The sequence below is a fragment of the Triticum urartu genome, chromosome 2A, assembly GCF_056163025.1.
Source record: "Triticum urartu cultivar PI428250 chromosome 2A, HENAU_Tu73, whole genome shotgun sequence".
In the NCBI taxonomy this organism is placed as follows: Eukaryota; Viridiplantae; Streptophyta; class Magnoliopsida; order Poales; family Poaceae; genus Triticum; species Triticum urartu.
Window position 1 is genome coordinate 167,158,219 of NC_141874.1, and position 14,182 is coordinate 167,172,400.

The 14,182-nt window shown below is 44.1% G+C and overlaps 1 protein-coding gene across 1 annotated transcript; it reads right to left on the reverse strand.

Moving 5' to 3' along the window:
* Nucleotides 1-1,862: 1,862 nt before the first annotated feature.
* On the reverse strand, nucleotides 1,863-6,565 carry LOC125536519 (succinate--CoA ligase [ADP-forming] subunit alpha, mitochondrial). Its single transcript, XM_048699754.2, has 7 exons — nucleotides 6,249-6,565; nucleotides 5,133-5,342; nucleotides 4,581-4,751; nucleotides 4,383-4,506; nucleotides 3,847-3,908; nucleotides 3,040-3,121; nucleotides 1,863-2,280 (listed from the first exon to the last, which is right to left on the reverse strand). The coding sequence occupies exons 1-7, from the start codon at nucleotides 6,450-6,452 to the stop codon at nucleotides 2,141-2,143; spliced, it is 993 nt and encodes a 330-aa protein (XP_048555711.1). The 5' UTR covers nucleotides 6,453-6,565; the 3' UTR covers nucleotides 1,863-2,140.
* Nucleotides 6,566-14,182: the final 7,617 nt, after the last annotated feature.

Consider the following 14,182-nt stretch of genomic DNA (forward strand, 5'->3'; position numbering starts at 1 on the left):
GTCACATTTATAGTTGCGCCTAATAGTAGGCATACAAGAAAAAGGTTTTTAAAAGGAACAAAAAATAAAATATAAATGAATTTAAAAGGAAATAAGGAAAATGTTTAAAAAGCAAATAAAAAGAAGAAAATATTAAAAAAACACCCATGTGAGAGAAAAAAACAAAGAACCATGCCTATTACGTGCTTAAAAATGCGGCCCAAGCAACGACAACAAAAATGGCACACCTGCCCAGCCCACCAAGCAACGCTCGCACGCGACAAGGCGAGACAAAAAAACAAAAGAAAGTAAACGGCCTGGTGCGCGCTTTATACAGGCCGAAACAAAGACAAACACACCCAACACGAATCTTTTAGTAAACAAAACATCAAATGGCTGACTGGTCGATTGAGACTTCGCGAAGTCTTAGTCACGTTAAAGACATATAGTTGCAGTCAGGGTGATTGCTCGACCAGATGATAAATATTCTAACATTCAAAAATAAAAGTTACAGTATTGTTTAATAAAAACGGAAAACAAAAACTGAAAATAAAAGGTGAAACAAAAATTAAAATAATAATAATAAAGAAAACAAGAAAAATAAAGAACAAAAAATAGCAAAATGGAAATAAACATGTGGAAAGAGGGGCGGAAGAACACGAAATTTAAAATATCAAATTTCTGTTTGCCAGGCAAGAAATGTTCAACGTTGCACATGCCCATCTCTTCTGTCAGTGTAAAAAGTTACAGCGCAACAAAACGATTGGGTGAAATCCTGACAAACAAAGAAAAAGACCCTTCACTGTGTCACCCAGCCCACCACAGAAAAAAGGCCGCTCCCACACAGAAAAACAAGACAAAGAGCAGGCCAACCCCAGAACTTCTCTACACGGGCCTGTTACACGAAATACCCAGCAGTGTGCTAATCTTGATGCAACAAATGATCAAACGGTGCAGGAACGAGACTTCGCGATGTCTGTCGACTGAGATTTAGCAGCACCGTAAATTATATTACAGTAATATCTAGTCAATGGTAGGATGTTAATGAAACAACAGATAAGCTCAGTTTGGCTAATGATCTTGACCAAATTGAGTGGTCTCTTGACAATAAATGCTATTCCCTCCGTTCGAAAATACTTGTCAAGGAAATGGCTAAAAATGAATATATCTATAACTAAGATATGTCTAGATACATCCATTTCTTCGACAAGTATTTTCGGACGGAAGGAATGGTAGATAATAGAAAAACTTCTTAGCACATTTTCCTCTTATGTCCCGTGGCCAGATTGACTTGGCGCACGGTTGGATCGATGCTTGGCAGCGAATTGTGCCCCAACAACATCCGGCAGTTCTACTCCTGATGTTATATCTTTTTGCCTGATGATGATTTTTTTTCTTATATACAATTGGTCTTGTTGCTATTTGTTGGGCCATTTGGAACTGTCGAAATTGTGCTACCTTTGAGTTCGAACATCCTAGAACTCCAGAAAACAACCGCTGATTTGCAGCTTGTATGAATTTGATATCATGGGCAGGACTGCTGAATTTGTGCTGCTGCGCATGATGATGATGGTTGATGGGGATATGGAGTACGGCGTCTGTTCTTCAGATCCATTGGCTTCATAGTGCTTTATTGTCTACGTTTTGTTCCTGCTCTAGTTATCGTACTGTGCCCCTGCGTGGGTCGTTGCCTTGATAGGTTAGTTTCGTGCAAACTTGGTCAAACTCAACAAGCAAAAAAAGGGGATATTTCACATACACCTTAGCCAAGGATAATATCACACATTCCAATGCACAGCCACCGTCTTGTATAGTAGAACAAGCTCAAAGAAAATGTTTAGAGTTCCAACGAGAGAAAATACAGCCATATTTGAAGATTGCCATTGAGAAAAACTTGAAAGAGCATAGGTACCCCATGAATTCCAACTCCAAGCACATGTAAAGAGCATGTCGATAATTTGTCTTATTGAACATTTGAAATGAGCACATGTAAAGGCCAGTCTCACACTTAAGACGGGGAAAGGAAAAGGAAAAAAGGGACTGAGTAGCTCAACTCAGCGGCCAGCGATGGGGCCCTACCGACGTATTGCTCGCTATTAACCAACGAGCAACAAAAAGAAGTTTCCCAATGTTTTCTTTTCTACTGTACCATTCCTTCTCTCTACTCTACCATTCCGCGCTGCTTGAAAAGTTCGAACATGGTTGAACCGATCTTAGCTGGTGACTCGACAACAGTAACCCCAGCATCCCTGAGTGCCTTGATCTTGTCTTGGGCGGTACCCTTTCCCCCTGACACAATTGCTGCATCATGCAAGAAATATATCCATAGATTAGCACTCGTAACAGTTGAACGCCATTGCAAATAATAAAGTAATGCAGCAATTTTGTTTTTATGGTTTAATTATATTGAGAATCACAGCAAAAGAGTTGAGAAAATAAAGCAGATTGTCACCATAGAAACGGTGCGTGTGAAACAGTTCCAAAACACACAAAATCCATACATAATTGCCAATCATTTTAGTAAATGAACAGAGACAAACATTGCTCATTGCTTGGCTAACAAAGTATTTGGCACCACGAAAAAAATAGATGGCAAAGTGGGCAACAGGGTCTGATAAAGCTATGTAGGAGTATAAACCAGGTCCAAAATACTGTTTTGCTACTTTACCAATTAAATTGTACAAGTGCTCATACTCTGTACTGGAATAAACTAACAACCATTAGAGTTATGATTCAATACCCCACCCACCAGGGTGAGACTTCCATACTCAAATCTGAAAACTTCTTAAGTATTTATCTTTTGTTATCTGTCGCTTATTGCACAACAGAATAATATATATACATGTTCTTCCTGAAGAATCTGAACTACCATTGACAAGGGGGGAGGGGGGGGGGGGTGTATTAGATAGCTACAGATAACTAATGAACAATTGGTAACGTAACCCTCAAGGGCATCTTGTCTCCAAATACCAAGAGAGAAACCTAGTTCAACTTAATACGCCCAAAGATATATACAATTGACAAAGGAAATAAATAGTGAACTTGTTGTTATGTCAATACCTCCAGCATGGCCCATACGACGGCCCGGGGGTGCAGTAAGTCCAGCTATGAATGCAACGACGGGCTTTTCTGTTTTGCTCTCCTGAATCATTTGCATGTCAAGTCAGATTAGTTGACCAGAAATGTTACTTAAAGCATGCATCTAATCAAAAGAAATAAAAAAAGAGTTCTAGCAAGTAGACACGTGCTATATTATAACATGGAATATCAGCAGTGCCTACTTATCATGTGTCACTTCACAACACTAAGAAAGCATCAGGACACAATTTTAACTTGTAAACCAGGCCAGATACAATCTAAGTCTTCACATGTCAAAAGACCATGAAAACTAATAATAGTGGGGTGGCCTACTTGGAACTTACTGAAACTGAATCATCTTCTTTTGCTAGTGATAAAGGGTTGGGTCGCACGATAAAATGAGCTATATAAAGCTTAGAAGTGTGCGTGCTTACCAGCTCTTAAACCAGACAAATTTTGAGCTTGCCTAATAAGGCATATTAAATTACAAACATGCATTATCTAAATGTTACACCAGAAGGGCTTTTAAGACTTATCAATGCATCTTTTATGGCAAGATCATGATCATATAAATGAACATTGATAATACAATACATGCTACAAAAGTATGGCTTTCTAATTGCCACCAAGCTTGAACTGCAATACAGGATATAAAGAAGCATGCTACTCCCTCGGTCCCAAAGTAAGTGTCGCTGATTTAGTACAAGAGGGACTACTATTTAGAAAATGCAAGGATGCTAAGAAGCAGAACATGCAACAAGGAAAAGGCTATCCCAATAAAACTCTCACCTGGATAAAGGCTGCAGCATCCTCCTCAGCAGTACCTCCAATTTCTCCAATGAGAACAATACCTAAAAAGCACATACCAATTTTACCAATGAGAACAATACTTAAGAGGGATATAACAGCGTTAACAGATGAGAACATTAACTGGAAGACACAGTATTAAAGAATGTAACAGGACGTTCATATGCATTAACTACTATAAAAGGGATCAACGGCACACAGAAGTCACAAATCAGGGAGCTTCGTTCTGTTATATTACTAATTTCCTTCAAAGGTATCAACACAGGCCCAGAGCAAACAATTGGTGGGGTGCCGTCATGTGGGCATATACAAAGGTACATAACTAAAGCAGTAAAGATGAAGGTCTACTTATTTGTCCTATCAACACATGGGAGCCACAATGGTTTCACATAGAGATTGCAAACTAATCATGCTGGTGACCTAGTACCAATAAAGGGGAAATTGGGAAATCTGACAAATAAATGAAAGAATCAATAGCTTTTCTGAATAATGTAGATGCCCAGCAAGAACTAATGTACCTTCTGTCTGAGGATCATCAACAAACTTTTCAAGGCAGTCAACAAAATTAGTGCCGTTAAAGGGGTCACCACCCATGCCCACACAAGTTGACTGCCCCAATCCTACGGCTGTTGTTTGAAACACCTATCGATAAGAAAGAAATACAGGTCAGGCAAATGCATTCAATGGTTAAAGCAAGTCTACAATAATGGGCATACCGCTTCATATGTCAAGGTACCAGAACGAGATACTATTCCAATGCGTCCTGGTTTGTGGATGTAACCTGGCATGATTCCAATCTTACATTCACCTGGCTTAATGATACCAGGGCAGTTTGGTCCGATCAATCTGGTTTTTGATTGCCTGTTCAGAGCAGCCTTCACTTTCACCTGGAATTAAGAAAGGGAGCATTCTGATGACTTCACTAAGGTCTTAACGAAGCAAAACAAAACTGAAAGAAATTATCTAAACGGTGAGAAAGATAAACACATAATTATGATGTGGTATGGATTATTAACATTGTGCACTTAATATCAATAAATTAACTGCCAAATGGTTCAGGACAAAATTGCACATGAAGTATAAGTAAAACCTAAACCCGTTCAATGTGTGCCTATCTGCATATAGCTAGCTACATATCCATATGTATTTAGTGACACTGATCAAGTTATAGCCAAAGGAAACACAAATGGCATCACAAAAATTATTATGCTCAGATACACAGCAAACAATGTGCTTAGTGATGTACATAATTGTTAAAAATACCATACCATGTCATGCTGAGGTATCCCTTCAGTAATGCAGACAACAAGGTCAAGCTCTGCTTCCAATGCCTCCATTATTGCAGCGGCAGCAAATGGTGGTGGAACATATATAACAGATGCATTGGCCTTTGTCTCGGCCTTAGCTTCTGCTACCGAGTTGAAAACTGGAAGGCCTAGGTGCTCAGTTCCACCTTTCTTGGGAGTAACTCCACCCACCTGTTCAATGCAAAGTACTTAAGTTAAAAGGGCATCATTTGATGAAAACCATAGAAGAGACATAATAATTAGTTGAAGATGATTATATTTTAAAAATCAAGCTACATATCTATATATCTTAAGGCTTAAGAGAAGTCCAAACAACCTTACAGAAACATGCCAGTGCCTTGATTTGATGGTACAAAGGTATCTTTGCAGATGCATTCATAAGACAACTAATAATTAGCATGTAGTGTCAGTATGTCACTGTTACGACCGGTATGTGACAGTTAACTGCGAGCTCCTGGTCAAGGATGTAGTAATGGGATTAGAACCTGCAACCTGCCCAGGTGAGGCTCTCGGAATGCATACATAATTCTCACCATCCACATGACAGTTTTTTTTTCCTCGTACGCACCGGCATTTTCCTCGTACGCCCTGCCCGAATTGCTACCAATAATATCAAAAGTAAAATATGACTCGATGTCTCCACCCCACTTATTGAAGAATTCTAGCATTACAATACATAAGATTTAGTTCGGTTCGATTTTCCATAGCAGCTTGAAAATACAGGGCGTGCATCATGGAAATTGTTCCTCAAACTCTTTTTAAGTTTAGATCGAGCAGGCCCTAGATTTACAAAACATATGGGAACCCATAAAAACCGTGTTCTCCATGTTTTGCTGTCTGATGAGTCATAATAAAATACCGAAGTCCTGGCTGCAAACTGAAGAATGCCCCTGGAACAACACATCGATAAGAGACGAAACCCTAAAAGGCGGAAAATGGAGATCGACAGCCGCCCACCCACGAGATCGTGCATTGTCGACTGTATCTCTCAATCTCAAACCCTAGAACCGCACTAGAGAGGAGGAAATGAACGGATCGAGCAATACATCGAGGAGGGAGGCCGCGCGGGGGACATACCATGTTGGTGCCGTACTCGATGGCCTGCTCGGTGTGGAAGGTGCCGTTCTTTCCGGTGATGCCCTGGCAGATCACGCGGGTGCTCTTGTCGACGAAGACCGCCGGAGAGGGCGCGGCGGCGGCGGCCGCGTAGGCACGCGAATGGAGGAGGCGGGAGGCGGCGGAGCCCAGCATCTGGGACGCGCGGCGGGAGGAGGCGGCCATGGCGATGTGCTTGGCCTGGCGGCGGCGCGTGCTCCTCTCTTTCCTCTCTCCTCTCGATTCGATTTCGTTTGGGGCTCGGTCTACTTTCCTCAGTTTTCTGGGGCCTCGCGATCCATTCTTGCAGGAGAAGTTGGGGGGTCAAACTTCGGCCTGGGCCCCTGCGTTTGTCGCTATTTCCGGAAGCTAACACATGGATGACTATTTCCAAAGCATGCGGGAAAGCGGCTTTGGTCAATACGTTTTACGGTTGATAGAGGCGAACGGCGGAATGGCCTAGGGCATCTCCGGCTTCTTTCGTCACAACGGACACCCCAAGTATTACATACATGTTCGGACATGTCCGTGGACAAGGATAGAGGCCACAGCCGTCCAACCATATCCTATATACTTAAGAAGTTCACCTCACTATCTAATTTATCTCCACATGCAAGTTATCCACCTCAGCCATGCAGCCACATCATCCCATCTAATGATTTTCGTTTGAGGTCCATGCACCACATCATCCCTTTTCCCTCTGCCTCCCAGCACGCATGTCCACATGGGTTGTACTTATCCCCGACCAGTTAAGTGCCCTTCAATATTTTTCTATCTCTAGATTATTCATCTTCTCCATCGAATAAAAGCAGCCCTTTCCTGTTCGTCTTCTGTAACCGCAAACCATCCAGCGAACATAAATAGCTACGCATTGCTTCCTGCTTGAAGCGCCAAGTGCAGCCACAGCCTGCCTCTCGCCTTCCTATCGGTGTTGCATCAGAGGGCCCTCACAATACCCCAATCCAGCTCCTTCGTCCCACTTCCCGGCCCATCCCCTCTTCTCCCGATCTAGCCCATCCCCTCGTGAGGTGGAGAATTCCAGCCGACCAGCACCCCCTACCCCCGCCATGGCGAGGCCTCCATTTCCGATTCATAGGTAGACAACTACGTCGTTGCTTCATCTCTACCAAGGTGATTCTGTTCCGCTCCCGCACAACGTCGGAGAACCCCGCACGGATAGCTCCGCAGGTTGACGGCGAGGACGGCGAGTTGATATTTGTCGCTTCATCTAAACCGTGACCGAAACCAATCTTCTCCTCCATGCTATCGGGAATCCCACGTTAGGGCCGATCTGCTCCAACACACACGGTTGTCGTGACATGGTGACAGCCACGAGCATGGTATCCACAAATCTTTTTTTGCTCTTCCTTCTTTTTGTGGATTTAGCTGGTTGATGCATCTATGTTCTGCGGATTCTTCTTCCGTTGTTCAACTATTGTTGCCGTCGTTATCCATCCGGGGATGGTATATTTATAGTAAGCGTCGCTCTGACTTTCACACATACAGCCTGAGAAGTGTATTCATCAGTAAACTGCATCATTAGTTTTTTATTTCACAACTGTCAATCAAGCCATTCTGATGTTGGTCTTTTACTTGGTACAAATAAATTTTTGTCCAATATGTTCACCGAAACGAGCAGCTAGCTACTGTTGTCTCGGTGATTAAAGGTAAATTTATCTTTATGGCCCAGTTTAAATTATACAAATATTTAACATGTATACTGGGTCATTCTGTTTTGGGTGTTCTTGACTCATCTGATGCTGTGAACATGTTGACTGTTTTGGGTGTTCTTGACTCATTTGATGATGTGAACGTGTTGAGTGTTTTGGGTGTTCTTGACTCATCTGATGATGTGAAAGACAATACAGAATGACCTGATGCATTTATAGTTTCTTTTTGTTGGAAACAAGTTCTGACTTCAATGGGATATTTTCAGTCTCGGTTCTTATGATAAGTACTCATGCTCTTTTGAGACAAAGAAATTGATACTCACTTTGGTGAAAATGAGTGAGAAAGGAATTTGTTATTTTTGTCGATATTGGAGGTCCACTATTCACTATAACATATTGAGAGCGACTATAATGGCCAATATTTGTATTTAGTTATCATTCTTTGTGTAGATCGTAAGCATGCATATATGAAGATTGATTTATGACAATAACTACTATAACTAACCCAGAAAGGCCTTTGTACATCATCTTTCATATTGTGTCTATTTCAGAATCCCAGTTAGCGTGTTCATATACGATTGTATTCATGTAAGTCCCAGAGATTGCCTATATGTCCTATGTTTAGTAAAAACAATGATTGCGTAATTCACATTTTGCAATATTTATATTTATACCAAGTATTGTGTCCATTGCAAAAAACATATCTTAAGTATGTAAATACACTATGCAAAATGTTGTTCAATTTGTCAACCATCATGGTTATAGACTAAGAGTTCCCGCAGCAACGCGCGGGGTATCATCTAGTTCGTTAAATGTTCGCCTATGTTTTTCTAATATTCGGGACACTTAAATAATTAAAAATAAAATCATCAATGGTCTATGCATATCTTACATTCTTAAGAAGTTGATTCCCACTATTTTCAATTCTCTAAACATGCAGACTGTCCACGTCAGCCTTCTGCCATGTCATCCTTCGGTTTGATTACCCATCGATCTAATTCCATCATGGCGGTGGAAAAAGGCCGAGTTCGGCTTCATTTCCCTGATTGATTACCCATCAAATGAATGCGCCCGAACCGCTTACTCTGCATTTCAGTTTCTTCCCACCATAATGGCATGTACAATGGTGGCATATGGATACATATGCCCCATGACAAAAAGTAATTTGAAGCATCTACATTAATTTTTTTCTCTCTAATGCAAGCTATCATTAGTGACTCTAGTACACATGCATCTCTACTTTTCACTCCAACCTTTTCAACTTTTGTCACCGGACTACACTTTTCTTTTCACAAGCACCCGCCTCGTGGGGAGGATCCCGCTTCCCTATTCGAATCTACTTTACGTCATATCCGATCCTAGATGGCATGCGAGGCATCACCTTGAGGCTATGTATTGTAAATCTTTCCCCAATCCTCACGCTGTGGCGGCTGGGCGACAATCTTTACACAGGAGGGTGTTCCTCCGGCTCTGACCACAGGTCCGCTTGTGTCAAGTCCGCCGGTGTTACTCCCCTTGGACGCCGCCCTACGAGATGTGACGCCGGCGGAGCTGCGGATCCATCGCCGCCCATCAATAACGCACGGCTCTGCTCTAGGCCCTCCTCACGCCGAAAGCAGTCATCCCGCCGCGGCGCCCGATCCGGAAAAGAGTTCGCGTTACTGTGGGAGGAGCTCGGGAAGGAGAAGCTCGTGGGACGGCAGGCATCCACGAGCGACGTCTGTTCCTCTGCTACAAGGGCCCCGCCTCCCCCACCTCCTCATTGCTGCCATCAAGTGCTCCACCATCTGTATCCCCTTCCCCTTCCTCTCCTCTCTGCAGGAGCGGCGAAGCTCAGCCTTCCAGTCGCTGCTAGGGGTTGACGTTTCTAACACTACGGTCTCAGTTGGTGGAGCAGTACATCTAGCATCAATGCATCATAGATTTTCTCTTCAGTAGTAGATGTGACATCAGTGGCCTGGCGAGTCCTTGTGTGCTTTCGTTAGAGCAACTCCAACGGGCCGACCCAAACGGACGGCGATTTCGTCTGCTTTTTGTCCGTTTGGATCGGCCGCCCACCCGGCGTCCGCTCTGTTTTTCATATAGGTCGACAGCGCGTCTAACGCGCCGACCTATATGTGCAGGCATGGCCAACTGGCCGCCCAATTTTGCATTGCATTCAACATATTGTGAAATGAAAATTTAACAAACAAAATAGTCCGCCCAAATAAATAGTATAGTTTTACAGGCCAAACAAAAATAAAAATGTTTCACGTAGTTTTGCAAACGAATAAAAGAAGATACATCTATTGGTTGCCAACATGAGTCCACATATGCTCAACCAAATCATTTTGCAGTTGCACGTGAGTTTCCCAATCACGTATGTCTTCATGAAACTGAGTGAACTACTCAAATGTTGCCGCTACTCAATGCTCAGGCACAACATTCTCACCCTGAAACTGAAAGCCTTGATCGTACAGACGTTCCGAGCGCTCATCTTCTACGATCATATTATGCATGATCACACAAGCAGTCATCACCTCCCATAGTTTCTGCGTGCTCCAAGTATTAGCAGGATACCGAACGATGCCCCATCAAGATTGCAAAACACCAAAGGCACGCTCGACATCCTTTCTAGCACTCTCTTGCTCTTGGGAAAATCTTTTCATTTTCTCTCCAACAGGGTTGGGTATTGTCTTTACAATAGTAGTCCACTGAGGATAGATATCGTCACCCAAATAGTACCCTTTGTCGTAGTTGTGGTCGTTGACAGTAAAGTTCACCGGTGGGCTGTTGCCTTCGGCAAGCCTAGCAAACACCAGAGAGCACTGAAGCACGTTGATATCATTGTGTGATCAAGCCATGCCAAAGAAAGAGTGCCAGATCCAGAGATCTTGAGACACCACGCCCTCTAGTATGACAGTGCAAGCCCTGACATGTCCCTTATACCGCCCTTGCCAAGCAGAAGGGCAGTTCTTCCACTCCCAGTGCATGCAGTCTATGCTGCCAAGCATCCCCGGGAAGCCCCTGCTAGCATTCATTGCCAACAAACGGGTTGTATCTACAGATGTCGGCTCTCTCAAGTACTCAGGGCCAAACACAGCAATCACAGCCTTGCAGAATTTATACAGGGACTCTAGGCATGTAGACTCGCTCATACGGACGTACTCGTCAATGAGATCACCGGGCACTCCGTACGCAAGCATTCGGATGGCGGCAGTGCATTTCTGATAAGAGGAGAAACCAATCTTGCCGACGGCATCCTCTTTGCACTCGAAGTAGTCATCATAGCCGACCACTCCCTCTCTAATACGGTTGAAAACATGCCTACTCATACGGAACCGGCGGCGAAATTTGTGATGTTTGAACAACGAGTTTGTTGTATCAAAGTAGTCCTTCCAGAGAAGGAAATGCCCACTCTCTCGGTTACGATTCAACGTCGGAAGGTGGCCTGGAATGGAGCCACGGAACAACGACCGCTGGTTGTTGAGGTGGTGATGGACCAACACGGCAGCTGGTCATTGGCGGAGTCCATTTTCGTACCTTGGCAAACTGTCGAACAGCTTGCAGGCGTCGAAGAAGGAGACGACTGGCGAGGGGAGACGCGGCGCGCACAGACCAGCTAGCTGCCCTGCCAGCGTCCGTCAAGCGTGCCGATCATATGTGGCGGGGGCGGCGAGGCGTCTTCTTGGTCACGGGCGGCTGTGCGGTGGGGGAAGCGGTGGCGGGAACCAGTTTGCTCCCCGACGGCAAAACGGTGGCGACTGGGGGCAAGGGCGGCGTTGCTGGGCAGATGTGGAGGCGGCGGCAGCTGGAAGAGTCGCCGCAAAAATGGGCGGCGGCGGCGGTGACGGAGGAGGCGGGGGCGAGGGTTGCTTGTTGGCCGGGGGGAGGGAGGCCAATGTGCCACAGACCAGCGGGTCCGGGGACAGGAGTAGGCGACCGCGTGCGTGTCCGTCGCGTGTCCGCGGCGACGCAAATCGGGCTAAAAATGGGCCGGGAATGGGTCGCTCGCGGACGAAAAACGGACGCGCATCTGTTTGGGTCGGCGTGTTGGGCCGCCTTTTCTGTCCGCGTCGACCCAAACGGACGGCCGTGGACGAAATGGGTCGCCCCATTGGAGTTGCTCTTAATGTGCTCCTCTTCAGTGTTTACATTAACAGATTGAAGTCAAGTCGCATGTATATTTGTTGACACCAGATTTTGACACGGCCGAAAACTTAATAAATATGGCCTCAAATGAAAAAGTTCTCAAAGTGAGAAAGTTTCGTATCATCAAAAGGATAAACTTTGATATTTGGGTCATAGCCATCCGATCTCATCTCTAAAGCCGAAGTTGTGTTCGAAGTACTAAGATTTTGTATCCAGAACACTTTTCGGCTGATTACACCCCCAAGACTGCCCCATATTGACAACTGATCTACATGAATTGTATTCGTCTCGTCGAAACGATTGATTTTGATATAAATATCGTCTCAATACAAGGTCATATGCAAAAGTTAGAGCCCGCACAGCGCGCCCCTCCAGTGAGCAAAAATATGACGCCGGAACCAGACACATATGTGGGTATGTCTGATGTGCTGCGTGAATAATTAGCTGTCTTGCACGAGCGATTTGACCCTCGAGATGACCTCTGATGAAAAAACATTCAACATGAAAGTTGTTCGTCTCATCGCAATGGTCAAGATTGCTTTTGGACTCATTTCCATCCGAGGTCGTTTGCCACCACAAAAAAGATCCGCAAGGTACAACTAGTTTAAACCGAACAGATTTGGAAAGTTCGGATAAACCAATCCGAATTTGACTAGGGTTTTGGACGTGAATTGATGTAATTTTCTTATAAGGAAAGTCTAGATGAATCTTTTGCTTGTACGGGAAGTCCAGCCACCTCTTATATATGTTGGGGTGACGGCCGATTGAAACAACACCAATCGAACAAACGCATCTACTACTTTTTCGTGTTCATCTACTTTTTATCTCTCCTTAGTATCTTTCTTCTCGTTCTTCGCTAGTTCTTCATGCTGGAGGGCTGCGGATCCACGAGGTTCTAGGGGCGGGCGAATCGACCTGGAGCAGCCCATAGCCGCCGCGAGCCCTGATGGGGTCCCTCCCGGGCAAGCGGGGCTTCGGGTTTACAAAAGCATCTGCCGACTGTGTTGCGTATCGCGCTGCCGGTTAGATCTCCTTCGACGCGAGCTGCGGTGCATCACCCCCGGCGTTGAGAGTACACGGTGACGTGTTCGTGTGCAAACACACTTTTTGGTGACTCCGCTGGGGACGAAGCTTTGAACGGTCTCCGGCCCGTTCTTGCTACGAAGAGATCGTCATCTAGGGTTTGCAATCTACAAAGGTAATATGAATACCCAATTCCCTACTGTAGATGCAAATAATTCATATGATGTTACTAGATCGTTCAATGATTATACTCTATCGGCCAGCCCTAGCTTTTTCAATAAGGCATCTAATTACGTGCATAGGCCGACTCAAAGTAATTTACATGTTTCAACTTCTTATGATACTAGTGACATACAACATATGTATCCTAACTCTCATGCATCGACAACCCCACAAATCCATATGCTGATGAACAACATGATGGGTTCGGTTAATCAATTTGAAACACCTCATGTTAAAATTTCCAATAGCATAGAAGAAAGTGTTTCACCTTTTTATTCATCGGCAACTAATTTGCAGTATGTGAATCCGACCTTGCCGATGGATGGGAGAATTGGCCATGCTACTACTAGCTATTCAGCCAGTTACTCTCAACCATCATATGCTACACCTCATTTTAGTAATTTTTCAGCACTGTATGCAACTGTAGATGTTCATAATTCGGCCCCGCATCTTCATGGTCATAGCCGAATAAGTGAAAATTTTATAGGAACACATGCGCCGTCATCAAATACTGTAGCATATAATGCATACTCTAGCAACTCGAGAATTTCGGCAACACTCACGAATCATTGCCGAAAGAATCTAAAAGTATTGCGGAGCAATCCCTTCCAGAAGCACTTGTGGCTGCGTTAAAAAAGAGCTTGGCACAAAACAAGAAAATTAGTGCTCTTTGCCTTGAACAATATGAAAAGGGGTTGTTTCCTGATTATGCTGCAATAAAGGCTAGAGTTTTGCAAGAAGATGAAACTACATGCATTGATAGAATTGGCAAAAGAGCATATGGTTATACAGTAGTGCATACACCTCCACCTAGTACCACAGCATATTATACCCCCCTACACAATTGCAAAATTTCGGCAACACTAACAC